This window comes from Micropterus salmoides, unplaced genomic scaffold (genome assembly GCF_014851395.1).
Source record: "Micropterus salmoides isolate LMB-PRFRI ecotype aquatic unplaced genomic scaffold, ASM1485139v1 Ms_hic_scaffold_17, whole genome shotgun sequence".
Classification (NCBI taxonomy): domain Eukaryota; kingdom Metazoa; phylum Chordata; class Actinopteri; order Centrarchiformes; family Centrarchidae; genus Micropterus; species Micropterus salmoides.
In genome coordinates, this window is record NW_024040817.1 from 4365363 (window position 1) to 4387329 (window position 21967).

At 41.2% G+C, this 21967-nt stretch overlaps 5 gene segments (V, D, J or C); 2 read left to right on the forward strand and 3 right to left on the reverse strand.

Moving 5' to 3' along the window:
- Positions 1-4064: 4064 nt before the first annotated feature.
- LOC119907539 lies at positions 4065-6451 on the reverse strand. The segment is given in 3 exon segments: positions 4065-4348; positions 6192-6290; positions 6388-6451. Coding segments are annotated over 3 exon segments (393 nt in total).
- Positions 6452-7640: 1189 nt separating this feature from the next.
- Positions 7641-8229, forward strand: LOC119907581 (the record flags this gene model as incomplete). The annotated part of the segment is given in 1 exon segment: positions 7641-8229. A coding segment is annotated over 1 exon segment (417 nt), but the record flags the coding sequence as incomplete, so codon positions are not given.
- A 2489-nt stretch (positions 8230-10718) lies between these two features.
- Positions 10719-11580, reverse strand: LOC119907556. The segment is given in 2 exon segments: positions 10719-11309; positions 11526-11580. Coding segments are annotated over 2 exon segments (372 nt in total).
- An 8059-nt stretch (positions 11581-19639) lies between these two features.
- LOC119907693 lies at positions 19640-20123 on the reverse strand. The segment is given in 2 exon segments: positions 19640-19959; positions 20067-20123. Coding segments are annotated over 2 exon segments (372 nt in total).
- Positions 20124-21390: 1267 nt separating this feature from the next.
- Positions 21391-21967, forward strand: LOC119907582 (the record flags this gene model as incomplete). The annotated part of the segment is given in 1 exon segment: positions 21391-21967. A coding segment is annotated over 1 exon segment (405 nt), but the record flags the coding sequence as incomplete, so codon positions are not given.

Consider the following 21967-nt stretch of genomic DNA (forward strand, 5'->3'; position numbering starts at 1 on the left):
GCTGCCGGCGTGTCAGTGGCTCTGAAAGGCCTGGACAGCCACTGATCAACACTGGCCTCTTAACGGCTGGGAGCAGAGAGGCAGGACAGATATGCAAACACACAGAGTCAGTGAACTGTAGCTGTCCTCAACATATCATGCTGTTTCCTCCTCACTGCTGCCTGCTTACAGTTTTTTACATCAGCTTACACACAAAATCTTTACATATCACACAATTTTTGAAACCTCTCACTCAAAACGACAAACTATTAAGCTATTTCTCTGCCTTTCAACAGGAAGTCACTTGCTTTCCTTTTCCAAACACAACCAATCAACATGCTGCACTTATTCACCAGGTCACACAGCCACTCCTCACACGTGCAACAACTAACTGCTTAACAGATCACTAACCAATCACTGCTTTAGTCTAGCCTATAAATAGGTCAAAGGTCAGATTACCTGTTTTGAACAATGGAAGCCAACAATGGACAGAGAGCAAGGGGATTAGGAGGGAAAGGCAGGTGACGACAAACGATGACAAGTTCAAGGAGGAAGAGTTCAGACACACAGTTATTGATCATGTGAGAAGCAGGACTGAGCGTCCAGCCCAACTTGAGTAACTTTACAGTGGTGTTCATAATTTGAACTTTCAGAAATGAGAACAGGTACACAACTATCTAATGACTATTTCAGCATTACAGTATTTACAGAGCAGCCAAGGTTTGTTGTAATCTGGGATAACGTTAGTTTCCACCGGGCTGCTCTGGTCCAGGACTGGTTCACAAAACACGATAGCTTCAAAGTTGTATATTTCCCCCCTTACTCCCCATTCCTTTATCCAATTGAGGAAATCTTTTTTGGCTTGGTGTTGGCATACGACCACCAACTACATGCCCACATGCCTCTTCTGCAAACAATGAAAGTGGCATGCAGAGACACGGGTTTGCTTTGGATACAGCACACAAGACGAAATATTCCCCATTGTCTACCGAGGGATGAAATTGCGTGTGATGTGAATGAGGTGATGTGGTCAGACCCTAACAGAAGGCAGGATCCATAAACCATCCCTTACTGTAAAATAATAATTTTGTATATCATTGCCGTTGTTTTCGGTAGTTTACAGTAACATTGTATTGACTACTGTACTCTAATTCTACTTTTCTTTGTGTTTTTGCTAATGTAAAAACCTGCAAAGGAGAACAAATCTATAAATGTTTTTTTTCCCTTTCTATTTTTTGTATTCATTGAAATGTTAGTAGATGATAACATTTTACAGAAGCCTGTATGAGAAAATAGGTATACAAAGTACTAAAGACAGCAGTGTTTTGTATAAAGCACATCAGTGTGTTGTTACCTGCCTGAAAGAGTGTGTGCATCCTTTTGTCGCAAAAATGCTGTTTTGAAAAAGGATTGAAAAGGTTTTGACTGTAGAGTTTCATTTTGATAGAGAAGTGAGAAATGGTTTTCTTCCTACCTCTCAGAAAGGTCACAATATGTAAAAATACAAAACTACAGGTCGGAAACCTCCAGCGTCCATTACTGAGTACCGCAGGGTTCAGTGCTTGGACCACTACTATTCATCATCTACCTCCTCCCTCTTGGCAACATCTTCCGGGGCTACAATATCCATTTTTACTGTTACGCTGACGATATACAACCTTATCTGTCCACTAACCCCAGCTCCACACTCCCCTCCAGTACACTCACTGCCTGTCTACATGACATACAGACATGGATGACAACTAATTACCTGCAACTCAACAATAGTAAGACTGAGCTACTACTCATTGGTTCAAAAACCAACATCAGCAAGGAAACACAGGAACTTTGGAAACAGGTTAAGAGCCTTGATGTAATATTGGACAGTACCCTGTCTTACTCCAGCCATATGCATAACGTATCCCGGACTGCCTTTTTCCACGTACGAAACATCTCCAAACCATGTCCTGCTCTAACTCAACACTCAACGGAAGTCCTAGGATATGCCTTGGTCACATCACGCATTGATTACTGCAGTGCAATTTTAGCAGGTATTCCTAGCATACTTATTCACCGACTGCAGCAAGGATCATAACACGTTCCAAGTCCACAGAACATATCACTCCTCTGCTGATTCAACTACACTTGCTCCCTGTATCACAAAAGGATTAACTTTAAAACATTATTACTAACATTCAAGCCCTCCACAGTCTGACCTCATTCAGACCTACACTCCATCTCGTTCGTTGAGGTCTTCTGCAACAAGTCTTTGGCACTACCAACCATCGACCTCAGCAGGGCCTGACATTAACACCCGCATACCCGCCAAATGCGGGTGAATTTCGGCCGTGGCGGGTAACACAGTCACTCCCACTAGCCACTTTGGCGTGTTGAAAAATTGTAGTCTTGTCAAAAGGCATAATAGCAAACTCCCATGAGTACTTGCTGCACATAGTGTTTGCTCATTGGTCCATTAGTGAAGCCTATTGTCTTGCGCGCTACTGACGAACAACACTGTAAACAAGACGTTGAAAATGCACAGGAGAACGAAGGAAAGAGAAAAGGCAGAGCAGAGGCGGAGAAAAGCAGGAAGAAAGTGCCATTAAATGCTGTAAAATCTAGATATCTTCATGATTACCGTCATGCTAGTGTTTATAAAAGAAAACAGACTCCTACTAGCAGGACAGCCCCAGATCGTCATATCACAACTACCTTTCTAGAGTTGATTCTGTGTTTTAATAAAAAGTTTTCATGCCATGTCTGAAAGCAGAAGATGTATTTGCAGGGGAATAATCTGGAAAATAAATACCTGTATACTCAATTCATATCTCCAGTTACTCAGAGCTACTGCAGAGCTTCATGATGATAAACATAAATACAGTCAGAGCTCTGAGGAAAAACAAACACTCCAAAAGTGCACAAAAATAATATAGGCCTATACATAACATTTAAATCCTATTGCCTTAATTGTGTGTGATTTTTTTTCATTTTTTGTTTCTAATGCAGATAACTTTTCTACTCTGTATTACAGTAATTAGCCTAGGATTTAATCAATGTTTCTGGTGAATTTTGTTTTTAGTTTTTATCTTTAAGAAGCTGCTATTTTAATGTGTTTATCTTAATAGACAATTTTTTTAACAAAAGGAGCTTTACACAACCTTATCAGAGCTAATGACAATATTAGTACATTTTAGCACGCCAGTTTAAGCGTGCCACTGTCAACTTTAATCGTATAAAAAGTAATTTCCCAACAACGAAAATGTGGCTAGTGAAAATGCTGCGTGACTAGTAACTTTGAAAAACCACTAGCCACATTGGCTAGTGAGCAAAAAAAGTTAATGTCAAGCCCTGAACCTCAGTACCATGGGTGCTAGGACCTTCTCCTATACTTCACCCAAACTCTCCCCCTCCAACCCGTTCTCACTCTCAAGTCGTCACACATGAACGTATGGTCAAGAGCCATAGTCGTCAGTTTGTGACGCACTGGGAATCCCTCTGCCACCTGCCCGCACTGCCGCTATCCGTTCAAAACATAGTCAGACTTGCCACGAGCAAGATTGCCCAGCAATATTGCTCAAAAAGTTGCCCCTTGTATCATCAGCTTGAGTGTCTCTACACTGGGTGAGGCTGCAGTACAGAGTCCCTTTCAAAATAAACTTATTTTGTGTAAAACAACTGAGGAACAAACATCTTTACACATTTGGGCACCTGTGTGTTTGAGAGTTTTGCTACATGCATGACAAAACTTAATCGCAAAAAAATCGCAAGTGTATTTTCAATTTTAGTATCAGTATGTAATTACTGCTTTGTGTGCTCACTCAGAGATGTTTGTGTGTACTGGAAAAACAACAACAGAACTTTAAAAAGGGTTTTGCAAGAGATATATAATGTTTTGTTTTTTGGTTAGTTGTATTAGTTAAGGTTATGGTAAGGGGCTAGGGAATGCATTATGTGAAAGACTTGCCCCCAAGACCATGGTGTGTGTGTGTGTGTGTGCGTGTGTGTGTGTGTGTGTGTGTGTGTGTGTGTGTGTGTGTGTGTGTGTCCTCAGTGAACTGTATCAGTCTCTGCAGTAACTTCCAGCTGCAGCAGTCAGTTCAGTTTCTGTTCAGTCTGACTGAGGGAGGTTTTTGTACGACACTTTTTCACTGTGGGAACACAGGTTGACTGTTGATCCATTTATGACTCTGACAGTAGTAAACTGCTGCATCTTCAGCCTGAACTCCACTGATGGTCAGAGTGAAGTCAACTCCATTCCCTGCTCCACTTCCACTGAATCTGGAGGAGATTCCAGAAGCTCTGCTTGTTGTTGCATAGATAAGAGGTTTAGGAGCTTCACCAGTTTTCTGTTGGTACCAGGACAGGTAGTATTGTGAACCAGTGTAGTGACCAGCTGCTGGACTGGACTTACAGTCAATAGAGACAGTCTGACCCAGCTGAAAAGAGTTTTGGTCAGAGTGATGTGATCAATAACAAACAGCCCTTCATTCAGTTTGGGATTAAATGGCCTTTCTAGTCCACTCACAGTGCAAACCTGTGTGACCTTTTTGAGTATTTAAGTGAATACATCTCTTACAGTTTTCTCTGAGTACTTAAACACTTAAACAGTCATTCTTTAAGCTCCATTTGTGAAACCATCAACATTTATATTTAAATCGTTTACCAAGTGTGCCAGACTGAAGCACGTTTTCTGCTTCACACTCATATCACACTTATATCAAAACCGTAAACATTACAATGTTTTGTGACATTATTCCACATTAGCACGTGAAAATAAAATCTGAGAATGAGCACTACACGTAAAAAGGCCACAGGTAAACATTTGGTTTGGCTAACAATGGAGGCTTTATAGGGGTGAGAATTAGAGGAGGAAGAGGAGGACATGGACTAGGATGTGAAGAAAGAAGAGGAGGAGAGGGCGAGATCAAGTAGGATAGGGGGAGAAGAAGAGGACCAGGAAGAGAAAGCGCAGTCAGGAACATAACAACTGATGAAATCAGAGCAACTGTGATTGACCATGCTGTCAACCATGGGATGAGCTTGAGGGAGGCTGGGCAGCAGATTCCCCCAAATCTGAGCTGCTTTACTGTTGCAGGTATCATCTGAAATTATTTTGAAATGAGAAGCAGTTATTAATCGTAGGTGATGTTCAGCTCTGGTACTGGTTCAGTAATATGTACTGTGATGACATGGATCTGTCAATCTGTCTGACAAATGTTTTTTACAATGTCAAGGAAACCAGTATCTGGTGGAACAGGTCGACTGTTCAGAGCCCCAGAGCAGGAGACCCACATTGTAAATATGGTCATTGCAAGATTACTACCGTAATCCCCTTCCCCCACCACTCTGCCACCTGCCCGCACTGCCGCTATCCGTTCAAAACATAGTCAGACTTGCCACGAGCAAGATTGCCCAGCAATATTGCTCAAAAAGTTGCCCCTTGTATCATCAGCTTGAGTGTCTCTACAATGGGTGAGGCTGCAGTACAGAGTCCCTTTCAAAATAAACTTATTTTGTGTAAAACAACTGAGGAACAAACATCTTTACACATTTGGGCACCTGTGTGTTTGAGAGTTTTGCTACATGCATGACAAAACTTAATCGCAAAAAAATCGCAAGTGTATTTTCAATTTTAGTATCAGTATGTAATTACTGCTTTGTGTGCTCACTCAGAGATGTTTGTGTGTACTGGAAAAACAACAACAGAACTTTAAAAAGGGTTTTGCAAGAGATATATAATGTTTTGTTTTTTGGTTAGTTGTATTAGTTAAGGTTATGGTAAGGGGCTAGGGAATGCATTATGTGAAAGACTTGCCCCCAAGACCATGGTGTGTGTGTGTGTGTGTGCGTGTGTGTGTGTGTGTGTGTGTGTGTGTGTGTGTGTGTGTCCTCAGTGAACTGTATCAGTCTCTGCAGTAACTTCCAGCTGCAGCAGTCAGTTCAGTTTCTGTTCAGTCTGACTGAGGGAGGTTTTTGTACGACACTTTTTCACTGTGGGAACACAGGTTGACTGTTGATCCATTTATGACTCTGACAGTAGTAAACTGCTGCATCTTCAGCCTGAACTCCACTGATGGTCAGAGTGAAGTCAACTCCATTCCCTGCTCCACTTCCACTGAATCTGGAGGAGATTCCAGAAGCTCTGCTTGTTGTTGCATAGATAAGAGGTTTAGGAGCTTCACCAGTTTTCTGTTGGTACCAGGACAGGTAGTATTGTGAACCAGTGTAGTGACCAGCTGCTGGACTGGACTTACAGTCAATAGAGACAGTCTGACCCAGCTGCACTGATTTGGCTGCTGGCTGAGTCACGACAAGATTTTGTCCAACAGACCCTGAGGAGAGAGAAGAAACACTGGACATGAGATGGTGAGGTGAAACTCAGCTACACTCCAAATGATTTTCACATCACAGAAAAATGATTTTCCTCACCCTGAGTGAAGCAGAGGAGAGTCCAGATGAGGACGGAGACCAAAGTCATGTTTTTGATGAGGAGGATTTCTGTGGCTTCTGTTGTCATGAAGGACAGCTGTCAGTCATCCAGTGTTCAACTCTCAGGACTATAAAGTCTCCCAGAGCACTGGAGCATGGTGCTGCTGATGCAAAGTGGCTCTCTATGGAAATGCTCTGACTGACTCCAACAGGGACTTGGATTACTCTGATGATGCTGCTTCTCAATGGATCAATACGTTTACCAGAGGATTGATTAGGAATGTGTCAGTGATCATTTTTATGGACATCTGCTTTGATGACTGCAGAAAGATTTTCTTTTACAACATCTTCTGTCTGCTTTCATTTCATTCTAGAGGGATCAATTTGACTTTCAGACCAATGGAACAATATATACGTAAAAATGGGATTCATTCTCAACAACTGTGTCACTGTTTGATAAATATAACATGAAATAGTTCATTCTTTTAAAAACAGCAAGTGTTTTTGTTGAGTTTGTTGTGTTCAAAGTCAGAGAGCCGTGTCTCTCTACAGTGAGAGGTTTGGAAGTAAGTTTCTGCACAAATATTAAATATCGTATCATCAGCGAAGGTTTTAATTTCTGTGTCTGAACATTTGTAGTAGATATAAATTTCCTCTGGACTGATTTAAATCACTTTAAAGACTCAATCTTATTGTTAGTTTCTCCTGTTTAACCATGAAGCTGAACTCAAAGCAGCTTTACTGAACTTCTCTTTAAACGTTCCATTTAATTTGTGAAATGTGAACAGCTTGAACTGCAGCAAAGATTAAAGAACAACACTCGTACTTTAAAAATGATTCAGCCTTTAATTCTGCATTTTAAACTGTTTAGAAGTTGAGTTAAAATTATTTTGAATAGTGTGAATGAAGATAAAAATGTTTCCAAATCTCTGATCTTCTAAAATGGCTCAAATTGTCTTTTAACCTCGGTTTGAAATAATGTTGACAGTTCTCTGATGCTGTTTTTAAATCTGTCTGAGGAACAGGTTACCTGTGGTCGTCTCTTATTTTGGGCTGATAATGTCCTTTAACAGTGGATCTCATTAACTTTTGCCTTTTGAGAGTTTTGACAGTAAATATGTTTTTTGTATTTCCAAATTTAAAACCTGGTTGTTTTATTTCCAGTGCAGTTTGATATCTTTCAGCTCATATGAGGACTCTTTCTGTGCTGATATGCATGAGAGGTTTCTTAAAGGAAGTGAAACAATGTGTGAGTGAGTGACTGGTGGAGCAGAAACCAGCTGTGTGGTCCCCGTCCTCTAAGCCGATTGGTTCTTCTCCTAGGTGATGCCCGTCCCACCCTGACGGTGCTGCCCCCCTCCAGCGAGGAGCTGCAGCAGGGGAAGGCCACGCTCATGTGCCTGGCCAACAAGGGCTTCCCCTCAGACTGGAGTCTGGCCTGGAAGGTGGACGGCAGCAGCAGCAGCAGCAGCAGCAGCAGCAGCAGCAGCTGGGAGGAGAGCAGGAGCCCCGGGGTGCTGCAGAAGGACGGCCACTACAGCTGGAGCAGCACCCTGAGGCTCTCTGCAGACCAGTGGAGGAAGGTGGGCTCTGTGACCTGTGAGGCCACCCAGGGCTCCCAGACTCCGCTCTCAGAGACACTGAGGAGAGACCAGTGTTCCCAGTCCTGACCTGACTCACTGGGACTCTGCTACTGGTTTTCCTCTGCTCCTGCTCTCACTCTGCACTCTGCAACTGTCTCTCTCTTTTATTTGACATCTTTCAACAGCAAGATTTACTAGCTTGTTGCACTGTTTCAATATTATTTCAGTGTTTCCAGATAATAAAGACCTTTTCATCTAATCAGCTGTTTTCATGTTTATTATTATCAAAGTGTCTTAATAAATGTTCTCTTGATGGTATCGGTGAATGTATTACATCCAGAGAAACTGGGCTGACATAATGGTAATATCTCCACAGTAAATTTTTAAAAATGTCACAGTACAGTTGGATTTGTACAAACCAGTGATGTTAGCAGTATAAGGCCAATTATCAATAATACTATACAAATAATCATTTGGTCAGAATTAATATGAATGCCTAATGGCTGTCAAACACTTGCTACTGTAGTCGTTAGAGATTTGTCTGTAATAATAAACCTTTGGAACAAAACCCAATGTAGAAACCCCTCAATCATTTATCATCCTATCATCTGTTAATACAGATGCTTTAATGATACTTATTGTGTTATTTATATAAAACTACATGTCTGTCATAGAATTTACAAACCTGAAATATAAAGCACCATATCATCAGCATAGTGAGAAATAAAATGAGTAATCTGCTATTCTAAGCAGGAACTATTAACATTCTTCTCCTGCTGAAGAACTTCAAAGACAAATTAAAGATGACAAAAGGAAAGAATTCAAATTTTAGTGATTTACTTACTCCATAAACCCTTTTTGGTTTCAATCATAAAACACATTTTTTGTTGGAATACAAAATACATAAATTTAGCTGACGCTTTCAAAGTGACTTACAATATGTCAGAGGTCGTACACCTCTGGAGCAATGAGGGGGTTAAGTGTCTTGCTTTGGACACATTGGTGTCTCACAGTGGATTCGAACCTGAGTCTCTCACACCCAAGGGATATTACATCCAGAGAAACACTGAGAGAAATCTTTCTCCGGGATGATTTTACAAAGAATATGTAACATAATGTCATGTAAATTCATTAGGGCTGGATCTGAATATGTGAATATTCAAATATTCGACTGTTGGGTACACATTTGATTTTCAATGTCGAGATTTGATTATTGAGTGGGTTTTTTCACGCTCCTGAACTCCGCCGACAGCAGTGAACATAATCCAACGCTCCAGTTCACATCAAAGGGAAAACAAAACGAAGCCCTGAGTTGTGTGAGAACACTTTAAACTGAGTGAGGACAGCAGTACTGTGGAAGTTATGGCGTTTATTAATTTTACAATTGCTTAATTACAGATCAAAACAGTCAAATTTCCTACATTTTAAAATTAATAAGTAGGCCTAAACTCCAGGCTACCACAAACAAACAACAACATAATGAGCACTTTTAAAATGATATTAGGCGATTGTAGAAGAAGAGCATTTAGTCGCTATAATAAAAGTCAAAAGTGAATTTTGCATTATAACGTGTTAGATTTAGTTCCGCTACCGAAAATAAGCTCATCCCGTCTGCTCTCTGCCTGGACCCCAGTCTGTCTAAACTATTCCCGGATTCTGCTCTGGACCTGCTCGGATCAGACTCTCTCACTCTTGACTCTCACTTATGGTTCCCCCCCTGCTCTGTACAGCAGCGATCAACCCGGTTCGGCATCCCTTTACCCTGCAATAAATATTCCTCTTTTATTTAAATCCTCTCTCTCTTAGTCCTGCACTTGGGTCTGCTAGCCTTGCCATAACAAAGTTAAAAATCAAATATTTGGTAGCAATCCATTAGTTAGCCTATATGAGAATAAATTAACTGAGCTCTCTCTCTCTCTCTCTCTCTCTCTCTCTCTCTCTCTCTCTCTCTCTTTTTCTCTCTCTCTCTCACGCGCACACACAGACAGAAGCACCCATGCCGGCTGTTATCTCTCCCCCATCTGATCCTCCCTCACTCAGCAGAACTTCTTGGGCATTTATCCTTCTTCTGCTGCTTCTATCTTTGAAATACATAGCTGTAGCTCATGAAATGACAGCCTGCTTATCAACACACGTTTAAACAATTAGCATAACGGTGTAAAACCAAAATGTGTGACCTATCAGATTCTGTGACTACATCAAACGATGATGTTCTCCTAACCATAACCAAGTACTTTTGTTGCCTAAACCCAACCAAACTGCAACCCCTTCACATCGTCAACAAAGCCTCTGGCGCTTAACTTCTCATTTGGGTGACAGAATCTGATAGGTCACACATTTTGGTGTCACAACGGGACCGCTGAGCGCCATGGCGGCCCAATTTGCACATTTTCACTTAGGAGTGTAGGGCTACTTACTTTTGTCACCAGCGGTTTAGACATTAATGGCTGTGTGATGTGTTATTTTGAGGGGACAGCAAATTTACACTGTTATACAAGCTGAAGAAAGATACGTAAAAGTTGACCAAAGGAAACAATTCAAATATTAATGATTTACTACTTTCATACTAAAATGAATTTGTTTGCTGGAATAAAAAACACAATTTAATTTATAAATACACGTTGTTATAAACATGACTAGTCATTTAACTGCAATTAATGAAATTAATTTTTGCATCAAAGTATATTTGAGATTCACGGAAAAAATGGTAAGATATGAAATAATAAATAATATTTACAATCTGTGTGTCCTTGTGTTTTCATGAATATCACACACATCATAATTCAACAGAGGTTAGCTTTAATGTTCAGAAGAATGGTTCAAAATCTGTTTTAATAAACATATTAGAAGTATAACTTCTAGAATATTATATATTAAAGAATATTTAGTGTTGCAATCATTAATGTGAATAATTATTGGCTAAATGTGCATTTTTATAAACCTCTGTTTTAGTTTCAGTGCAGCTGTTGAGTCAGATCAGTTCCTCTCCAGCTGAGGGAGGTTTTTGTACGACGTTGTATCACTGTGTGAGTGGATAGCTTTGATATTGCTGACAGTAGTAAACTCCTGAATCTTCAGCCTGAACTCCACTGATGGTCAGAGTGAAGTCAGTCCCAGATCCACTTCCACTAAAACGATCTGGAACTCCAGACTGACGAGTTGTAGCTGCATAAATCAGGAGTTTAGGAGCTTCTCCAGGTTTCTGAAGGTACCAGCTGAGGTAGCTGTAACCAGAACTAGTAACACTTGCACTGGTTTTACATTTGAGAGAGACAGCCTGTCCTGGAACAACAGACTGAGATCCAGGAGACTGAGTCAGGATGATTTGTCCTGATGAACCTGGAAAAGATGAAAAAGAGGAGAAGGGTTATTGAGACAAATCCAGCTTGGAGAAAGATGATCAGCATCCAAACAGAAGAGTCTCATTTCTTTAAGATGGAGAACAGATGGAAGAAGGTAAATGCTGCTTGTTTCAGTGTTTCTCCATCACAGCAGAACATCATTGTGGTGAAGCTGGTTGCATCCTGAAGCAAAGTTTTCAGAAGAGAGTCTCACCCTGAACAAGGAGCCCCAGGGTGGCCAGCAGTAGAATCAGTGACATCATCATTGTGCTGCCGGCGTGTCAGTGGCTCTGAAAGGCCTGGACAGCCACTGATCAACACTGGCCTCTTAACGGCTGGGAGCAGAGAGGCAGGACAGATATGCAAACACACAGAGTCAGTGAACTGTAGCTGTCCTCAACATATCATGCTGTTTCCTCCTCACTGCTGGGACAGCTGGCTCACAAACAGGCTATATTTGTGACATGAAAGAACCAAATTAGAAGGTTTCAAATTGACCTCAAACTGTCTTTGGGTTGAATTCATTCAGCAGAGGGAGGAGGATTCAGACTTAGACAGTCAGGGCACACAGGGACTGTTCAGTCATTTATAGATCAAAGTGAAGATGAAAAAGCTTCCTGGCAAGTCAGAACAGATGTAACTGAGAATCCCCAGGTGATCAGGAATGTTGCAGTCCCTTCTTATGTATTTGTTGCCATTCAATTTCCCTTTTTCCCATAAATTTTGACTGAATGTCAGCGTTCCTCTGGGTTGATTAAAGGATCATTCAGATCACCTGTTGCACCGGGTGTGGGGACTGACTCCTCAACAATGATTGAGAGCAGCTTGGTGATTCTCCTTTTAGTAAATCAGGGTGTGATGACGCCCATTCTTGAAAGCATAAGAGAGGTGGGCAACTGCACACCCAGGGCTAGTGAAGTGCTGCAAGAACTGAAACCTACGTGTTGCTACCTGCCACTATGTATAAATTATTTTTAAAAAAGTTTCCTTAATCATAAATATCTGCCGTGACAGCAAACTGTATGAAGGCAGTCTAAACTACAATTCGTGCTTGATGACCAGTGGTGTCAAGCACATTAACTCAGAGTGTGCACGTTCAGTCAGTCAGTGTCGTCCCTCAGACAGCATCACGACCCAGAAGTTTATCCATGACTTACGGTTCATGAGTCTTTCACGAGTTATACATTTGCATAAGTAGCTCTGAAGGGTTGCCTGAACAATCTTACCTGCTGATCCCACAGCTGTTCACAACTCCTCCCTTGACAAGGAGAGTGCATTTTAAACTGGCATAACACAGGTTAATTATAATCAATGCACGTAAAAGATGCAAACGATTTTAGTATAAAGCCATAGTGACTTCTGCTAGGCACAGTACAAGACATAACATAAGATGTAACATTATTAAATAAATTTCAGTCGACACAGCAGCATAAAGGATTATAAACGAACAGAAACAGTATTATAGAACTATCAACACACTATTTACACTATACAATCAATAATGATCACTTACAGACATGCAGCAGGGTGGACAGGTAAATGTTGTCCTTTTCTTATCACTTTGACACAGATGAAAAATATGGATTAATGGGGTATTTAACTAACTGTTGACGTTCAAAGTAGGCTAATTAGCTTCTGTATGGACGGCCTCACTAATGTCACATTTTGCCTCATTAAATGTGTGTCTGTATCAGGAATATGCTCTTCTATAAAAGTATGTTTTAAGAAAAGAGTTCTCTGACGCTGGACAGTTATCACTGTGTACCGTTATAGCCAATACATTTGATGTCATTAGAAGGAAAACTGTTGGTTGCTGCTAAACAGCGGGGAGGCGATGAATGGTTAAAACGTTTAAACAAAATCCGACAGATGATCCTGGGAAAATGGATCGGTTGGCAGCTGGAGGTCGGAAAAGAGGAGAACTAAAAAGAATGGAGAAGCTGAAGAAAACAGCAGGTAGGCACAACTATGTTGAGAATGGGCCAGCGTGGGGAGATTCTGACATAGCCGATAGTGACGGAAGCATGGAGATAAGTCAAGATGGTGGGAAAATGAGGGACAAAAGAGAAAATACTTTTGCTGGGACCAGTACAAAGAGGATCAGGAGTAATGAAGAGTACAAGAAAAGATTAAAGCAAAAAGGTCAAGAAGGGCTGGAGTTTAAAATCATACTGAGATTTGGTGAGAGGAGGGGGAATTTCGTCAATGGGTCCGGTGAAATTGACAACTGTCTTGAGAAACCAGGTCGGGGACATTGTAGTAGCCAAGGTGTTGAGAGATGGCAATTTAATGATCGGTTGTAAAAACAAAGAACAGAGAGAGCGGGCTGGAAGGATTAAAGAAATTGGGAGATTCAAAGTAATAAGTACAAGCCAAATTGAAAGAGGAAGTAAGTGGAGTAAAGGAGTGATTTGGGGGGTGCCAGTCGGAGTTACAATGGAGGAAATCAAATCAAATCTAAAAGGAGGAAGTCTAAAAGGTTGCAGGTAACTCGGGAGGGAGTGAGGAAGGACAGTGAGCATGTGGTACTGGAGTTTGAGGAAGAAATGCTCCCAAAGAATGTAACACTAGGTTTTTTGAGTTCTAGCGTAAGAGAGTATGTACCGAAACCAATGAGGTGTTACAACTGTCAAAGGTTTAGACATACAGCAAATGCATGTAAAGGCAGAAGAAGGTGTGCTAGATGTGGAGAAGATCATGAGTATGGTCACTGTAATCATGAGCAACCAAAATGTTGTAACTGTGGGGGAAATCATAGTGTGGCTTATGGGGGATGTGAGGTGATGAAAAGGGAAATTCAGAATAAGGTCACATATGCAGAGGCAGTGAAGATGGTCAGTAAGAGTAGGGGGAGTGAGGAAAGAAACAGAGATGAAAGACAACCCATTACAGAACCAGATCAGGCAAAGGAGGGAATATTAATGGTGGATTTAAAGAAGCTAGTCACTTTCACAGCAGAGGTTAAACTCTAAAACAGAGAGAATACAGATAATCGTAAAGGCAGCAGCTCATCACCTAAATATCAGCTTATAGGGTTAACATGGGAGGAGGTGAGGAATGAGCTTAGCAGTCAAGCAAGCCAGGAGCAAGCATGGGTTGGATAATATTAATAATGGTCCTCTTGCTACAATGGAATACTAGAAGTTTGTTGGCCAATGGACAGGAATTTAAAAAGTACATTGATAATCTCCCCAATAAACCAGATGTCATTTGTGTACAGGAAACATGGTTGAGACCAAATTTAGATTTTAGTATAGTAGGATATGCCTCTGTTAGGTGTGATAGGGGGGATAGAGTAGGGGGAGGATGTGCAACATTTATTGGGAATGATATTCCATTTAGAGAAATGAGTGTAGGGGGAAAGAGCAAGAATATGTTACTGTAGAGATATGGACAAGTGAGGGAGAGCTTGTAATTATAAACTATTATAATCCTTGTAGGAAATTAGAGTTGGGGCGGCTGACACAAATGGTGGGGCTGGATGGTCGTATGTGGGGACTTTAATGCACATGGCACGTTATGGGGAGGAGTAACAGATGCAAATGGTGAGGTAATAGAAGAACTGCTAGAAGAGAGGAACATGGTTTGCTTAAATGATGGGAGAGGGACTAGAGTAGATGTGCACACAGGGAACACGTCGGTATTAGATTTAACTTTAGTTTCTAGGAATTTAGCGGGAATGTGTGAGTGGGATCGATCAGAAGAAACATCAGTAGGTAGTGATCATTTTCCAGTATGGTGTAGTGTTTTATTACAAAAAAATAAGAAGCAAGGGGAATTAGTGGGGAAGTGGGTATTTAGCAGTGCAAAATGGGAAAGGTTTAAATATATATGTGAGATAGAAATGGATAAAATTGACCTAAATGAGGAAATAGAGGAGACTGATAAAAAGCTTAAAAAAGTAATACTACAAGCTGCCAAAGAATCAATTTCTAAAAGTAAATGGAAAATGAAGAGAAAGGCAGTTCCCTGGTGGACAGATGAGTGTGGGAAAGTAGTGAAAGAAAGGAATAAAGCCCTCAGGTTATTAAGAAGAACCCATAATTTTCACAATTTAATTAAATATAAAGAAACAAAGCTGGCAGGCCTTTTGTGGTAAAATTGGTAGAGCAACACCTGTCGGAGATGTGTGGAACATGATTAAGAACATGCGAGGAATCAGAAGGGAATGGCGGTATCCAGTACTGAAGATGGGGGAGGAAGCAGCAGTGTCTGATGAAGAGAAGGCAGAGATGATAGCGAAGGCACTTACTCTTATCCATAGTTCCGATATCTTGACGGAGGAAGGTAAAAGAGCAAGGGCAATGACAAGATCAGCGCATGGTGACTTACTTGAAAATAGGTTTGATACTAACAGTACAATGGATGCTCCAATTACTATGGAGGAAATGAGGAGGGCAATAGCAAGATCTGGACTAACATCTCCGGGGAAGGATGATATCTGCTGTGTAATGTTAGAACATTTAGGTGTTTTAGCATCTACTAAATTGCTAGGTTTTTATAATAAAGTATGGGAAATGGGGAAATTGCCAGCTGGGTGGAAAGAATCAATACTTATTCCTATCAGGAAACCAGGGAAGGATTCGTCAAGTCCAGTGAACTACAGGCCAATAGCACTTACGTCACATATAGGAAAGATAATGGAAAGAATCATTACAGAAAGAGTATCATTTTACATGGAAAGCAGAGGAATTTTATCACCTCATCAGAGTGGATTTAGGAGGAGTAGAGGAACTATGGATCCTGTTATGGACTTAGAAACAGAGATAAGGAAAGTTAATAAAGAATCTGTAATGGCAGCGTTCTTTGATGCAGAGAAGGCATATGATATGGTTTGGAAGGAGGGATTAATGATAAAATTAAAAATGATCGGAATAACAGGTAGGACATATAACTGGATTAAAGAATTCTTATTTGAGAGAAGTATACAAGTCAGAATCGGAACAGCTGTATCAGGAAGGTATATGGTAGAGAACGGTACTCCTCAGGGCAGTGTCATTGGCCCTACACTCTTTTCCTTTATGATTAATGATGTTTTTTCTCAAGTTCAGGGTGACATTGGACAGTCGCTGTTTGCTGACGATGGAGCCTTGTGGAAAAGGGGAAAGAACATTAACCATATTAAGGGTAAAATAAAAGAGGCAGTTAATGTGGTGGAAAGATGGTCATTTGCATGGGGATTCAAGTTTGCAATTGGGAAAACTAAGACCGTAGTCTTCACTAAAAAGAGAGGGGTCGATGTTCAGTTAAAGATGTATGGGCAAAAGATAGAGCAAGTAAAAGTCTTTAGATTTTTGGGTATGTGGTTTGATGATAAGTTAACATGGAATGAACATATCAGTAAGATAAACACCAAGTGTAAAAAGATACTGAATGTGATGAGATGCTTAACAGGGTCAGAGTGGGGAGCAAGTAGGGCTGCTATCAAAAATGTTAACATAGCGCTGATTAGATCAGTATTAGACTATGGGTGTATCGCTTATGGATCGGCAGCAAAAACTTAATTAAAGAAGTTGGAGGTGGTGCAAGCTCAAGCCTTGAGACTCTGTTGTGGGGCTGTAAAAACAACTCCTGTGTCTGCTCTTCAGGTTGAGGTGGGGAAATGCCGCTGAATATTAGATATAAACAGTTAATGATGCACTACTGGGTAAATCTGCAAGGGCAGCCTGAGGACCGACATCCTACAACAAAGATACTTCTCCCATGTTGGGAGAGAGAAAGGACCAAGCAAGGGTGTTTTGCATGGAAATGTGAGGAAATAGCTGGAGACATGACATTAAGTCAAGGAAGATATATCCCACAGTGCCATTATCCGTAACACCACCCTGGATGTTTCCTTCAGTGTCAGCTGACTTATATTTTCTGGGGATAATGCAGGTTGAAAAGGGTTGTGGGAATATTACAGTATTGGTTGAAGATAGGTTACAGACACTATATCAAACATTTGTCCAGGTATATACAGATGGATCCAAGGATCCTGATACAGGCAGAACCGGTTTTGCTTTCAGTATTCCTGCCTTACATGTTTCTGTTAAAAGAAGAACATCAGATCATTTATCCGTATATACAGTCGAGATGTTGGCAATTGTAACAGCATTACAGCGGATAGAAGAATTACAAATTAAAAAAGTTATTCTTTGTACAGACTCCTGCTCTGCATTAATGTCACTGCAGTCATTTACATCTGACAGCAGGCAAGATATGGTTAATGAGATTTACGAGACGTTGTACAGAATTAAAAATATGAACACGCTGATAACATTTATGTGGACCCCAGCTCACAGAGGGATTAAGGGAAATGAAGGTGTGGATGCATTAGCAAAACAGGCTCTGAAACACGAGGAGATCTTGTGCGTAGCACTCAGTAAATCTGAAGCCAAAGGAATAATCAAAAGAAACATCATTAAGGAGTGATACAGGAAATACAGGGCGACATCTCTATACACTACAGCAGGATGTGGGCACAAGAAGGACCGCTAGAAGAATCAATAAAGAGGAGAACATCTTGACAAGGCTGAGGGTAGGGCGTTCTAGACTTAATAAAACACTGCACTTAAGAAACAAGAACCCTTCAGGATTATGCGAACACTGTCAAATGGAGGAATCAGTAGAACATGTAATTCTTCACTGTCAAAAATTCTCTTGGGAACGAGAAACATTAAGGAGGGAAATCAGACAGCTTGGACAGGAAGAATTGAGTCAAAAAAATGTATTTGCCATTGAGGTAGGGAAACTATTTCATTATTTGAAAGAAACTGGATTGATCAATAGAGTTTAGTGAACTGTGAAATAACTCTAACTTTGTTTTGTTTATTTATTTTATTTTTTTATCAAGGGATAGAAAGTCTGGTCCACACTCATACATAGTAGGTGGCAGTAATGCACCTTAACGCTGGGGCCACTCGCCATAAAACGTAACAAAGAAGAAGAAGAGTTCTCTGACTCAGCCGCCCTGATTTCCTCAGGCAGGCTGTCCCAGAGCCTCGGGGCCCTGACTGCAAACTGTCCCCTTTAGTTTTCAGTCGAGACTCTGGAACGGACAAAAGACCTCTGCCCGAGGATCTCAAGATATGTGCAGGTGGGTATGGGACTAAAAGGTCAGGGATATAACAGTGAGAGAGGCCATGAAGAGCTTTAAAGGTAATCAATAAAACTTTAAAGTCTATTCTAAAATATTCTGGGAGCCAGTGTAATGAAGCTAAAACAGGGGTGATGTGCTCATATTTCTTTGTTCTGGTTAAAAGCCTGGCAGCTGAGTTCTGGACAATCTGGAGTTGATCATTTTTTATTTTTTTTAATCAAGCAAGTAAAAAGGCTGTTGCAGTAATCCAGGCGTGATGATATAAAGGCGTGTATTACACAAGACAGTAATGAGTCTCCACAAAATGTCCCATTTAGGGCAATAGAACTGAAACAGAGACTCTTAGCTTCATCCAGGGAGCCTGGTACAGATGACCAATACGGCCCTGAACTGATCCAGCGGAAATGTCTAAGAGCTGTGGGGACAGGACTGATGTGTGATAATGTGAAATACCAGCTTAAGAATGATCTGGATGATCCAGCGCTCACAGATGATGTCCTACTAGCTAAGACAAATGAAACAGCCAGCAGTGGGAGAGGCAGCAAAATGTGTCCCATTTGGTTCATTCCAGCAGTAAAACATTGTAGAATTGTTCAGGCAGACAGCTTTTGGATGCTTCTTCCTAAGATCACTCAAATCGTGCTTCAAAAAGCTTTAACGCTATAAGACAAGTTATTATTTTCCTTTAGTTTTATAATATTAGACAAACTGTCAGAGGTTTGTAGATCAGTGTCTGTGTCTGTCTGTATAAAGTGTAGGGGTAGAAGATAGTAAAGGGATCTGTTTTTTGGACTTATGGTCGGCCACATTAATCAGTATATGTTCATATAGTTTATGTTTTCAATTCTGTGAATTTGTAATGTACTTCTACCTTCATGTTGTGTCAACTGTGTCAGATGGAGGTCAGAGGGATGTTTGCAGGAGAACAGGGGAACCAGGCTAAGCATGTGTTTGGAAATGAATATTTGGTGAGTGGACAGTGGTTGATACAAGTGAATTTAAAATGCAGTTAATTAATATACTGAAGGAAATTTAAGAGCCATCAGACAAGTTTGATCCTCTGCTTGCTGTTTTCAGTCAGCTGTGGTTTGTGGGTCCACAAGTCGTGTGTGTGTGTGTGTGTGTGTGTGTGTGTGTGTGTGTGTGTCCTCAGTGAACTGTATCAGTCTCTGCAGTAGCTTCCAGCTGCAGCAGTCAGTTCAGTTTCTGTTCAGTCTGACTGAGGGAGGTTTTTGTACGATGCTTTTTCACTGTGTGAACACATCCTGACTGTTGATAACATGATAACTCTGACAGTAGTAAACTGCTGCATCTTCAGCCTGAACTCCACTGATGGTCAGAGTGAAGTCAGTCCCAGATCCACTGCCTGAAAAACGATCTGGAATCCCTGATTCTCGAGTGCTAGCAAAGTAAATGAGGAGTTTAGGAGCTTCTCCATCTCTTTTTTGGTACCAGGCTAATAAATCTCCATCAACCTCCTGACTGACCCTACAGGTGATGGAGACGGAGGCTCCCAGAGCAGAGCTCACTGCTCCAGGCTGAGTCACTGTGATCTGGCCTCTGGACTCTGAGGATACAGAGACAAACACATAAAGCAGCGTCATGGTTTTGTGGGCTTCATCTCAGAGGGACGGATGTTCATAGAGGAGAGGAGTTTGATTCTCTGGACTTTACCTGTGAAGCAGCAGCAGAGGAGAGTCCAGATGAGGACGGAGACCAAAGTCATGTTTTTGATGAGGAGGATTTCTGTGGCTTCTGTTGTCATGAAGGACAGCTGTCAGTCATCCAGTGTTCAACTCTCAGGACTATAAAGTCTCCCAGAGCACTGGAGCATGGTGCTGCTGATGCAAAGTGGCTCTCTATGGAAATGCTCTGACTGACTCCAACAGGGACTTGGATTACTCTGATGATGCTGCTTCTCAATGGATCAATACGTTTACCAGAGGATTGATTAGGAATGTGTCAGTGATCATTTTTATGGACATTTGCTTTGATGACTGCAGAAAGATTTTCTTTTACAACATCTTCTGTCTGCTTTCATTTCATTCTAGAGGGATCAATTTGACTTTCACACCAATGGAACAATATATATATGTAAAAATGGGATTCATTCTGAACAACTGTGTCACTGTTTGATAAAATATAACATGAAATAGTTCATTCTTTTAAAAACAGCAAGTGTTTTTGTTGAGTTTGTTGTGTTCAAAGTCAGAGAGCCGTGTCTCTCTACAGTGAGAGGTTTTTGTACGACGACTCAATCAGTTTGTATCACTGTGGTACACGTTCGGTGGAGGAACCAGACTGGATGTTGGAAGTAAGTTTCTACACAAATATTAAATATCGTATCATCAGCGAAGGTTTTAATTCCTGTGTCTGAACATTTGTAGTAGATATAAATTTCCTCTGGACTGATCTAAATCACTTTAAAGACTCAATCTTATTGTTCGTTTCTCCTGTTTAACCATGAAGCTGAACTCAAAGCAGCTTTACTGAACTTCTCTTTAAACGTTCCATTTAATTTGTGAAATGTGAACAGCTTGAACTGCAGCAAATATTAAAGAACAACACTCGTACTTTAAAAATGATTCAGCCTTTAATTCTGCATTTTAAACTGTTTAGAAGTTGAGTTAAAATTATTTTGAATAGTGTGAATGAAGATAAAAATGTTTCCGAATCTCTGATCTTCTAAAATGGCTCAAATTGTCTTTTAACCTCAGTTTGAAATAATGTTGACAGTTCTCTGATGCTGTTTATAAATCTGTCTGAGGAACAGGTTACCTGTGGTCGTCTGTTATTTTGGCTGATAATGTCCTTTAACAGTGGATCTCAGTAACTTTTGCCCTTTTGAGAGTTTTGACAGTAAATGCTTTTTTATTTCCAAATTTAAAACCTGGTTGTTTTATTTCCAGTGCAGTTTGATATCTTTCAGCTCATATGAGGACTCTTTCTGTGCTGATATGCATGAGAGGTTTCTTAAAGGAAGTGAAACAATGTGTGAGTGAGTGACTGGTGGAGCAGAAACCAGCTGTGTGGTCCCCGTCCTCTAAGCCGATTGGTTCTTCTCCTAGGTGATGCCCGTCCAACCCTGACGGTGCTGCCCCCCTCCAGCGAGGAGCTGCAGCAGGGGAAGGCCACGCTCATGTGCCTGGCCAACAAGGGCTTCCCCTCAGACTGGAGTCTGGCCTGGAAGGTGGACGGCAGCAGCAGCAGCAGCAGCAGCAGCTGGGAGGAGAGCAGGAGCCCCGGGGTGCTGCAGAAGGACGGCCACTACAGCTGGAGCAGCACCCTGAGGCTCTCTGCAGACCAGTGGAGGAAGGTGGGCTCTGTGACCTGTGAGGCCACTCAGGGCTCCCAGACTCCGCTCTCAGAGACACTGAGGAGAGACCAGTGTTCCCAGTCCTGACCTGACTCACTGGGACTCTGCTACTGGTTTTCCTCTGCTCCTGCTCTCACTCTGCACTCTGGAACTGTCTCTCTCTTTTATTTGACATCTTTCAACAGCAAGATTTACTAGCTTGTTGCACTGTTTCAATATTATTTCAGTGTTTCCAGATAATAAAGACCTTTTCATCCAA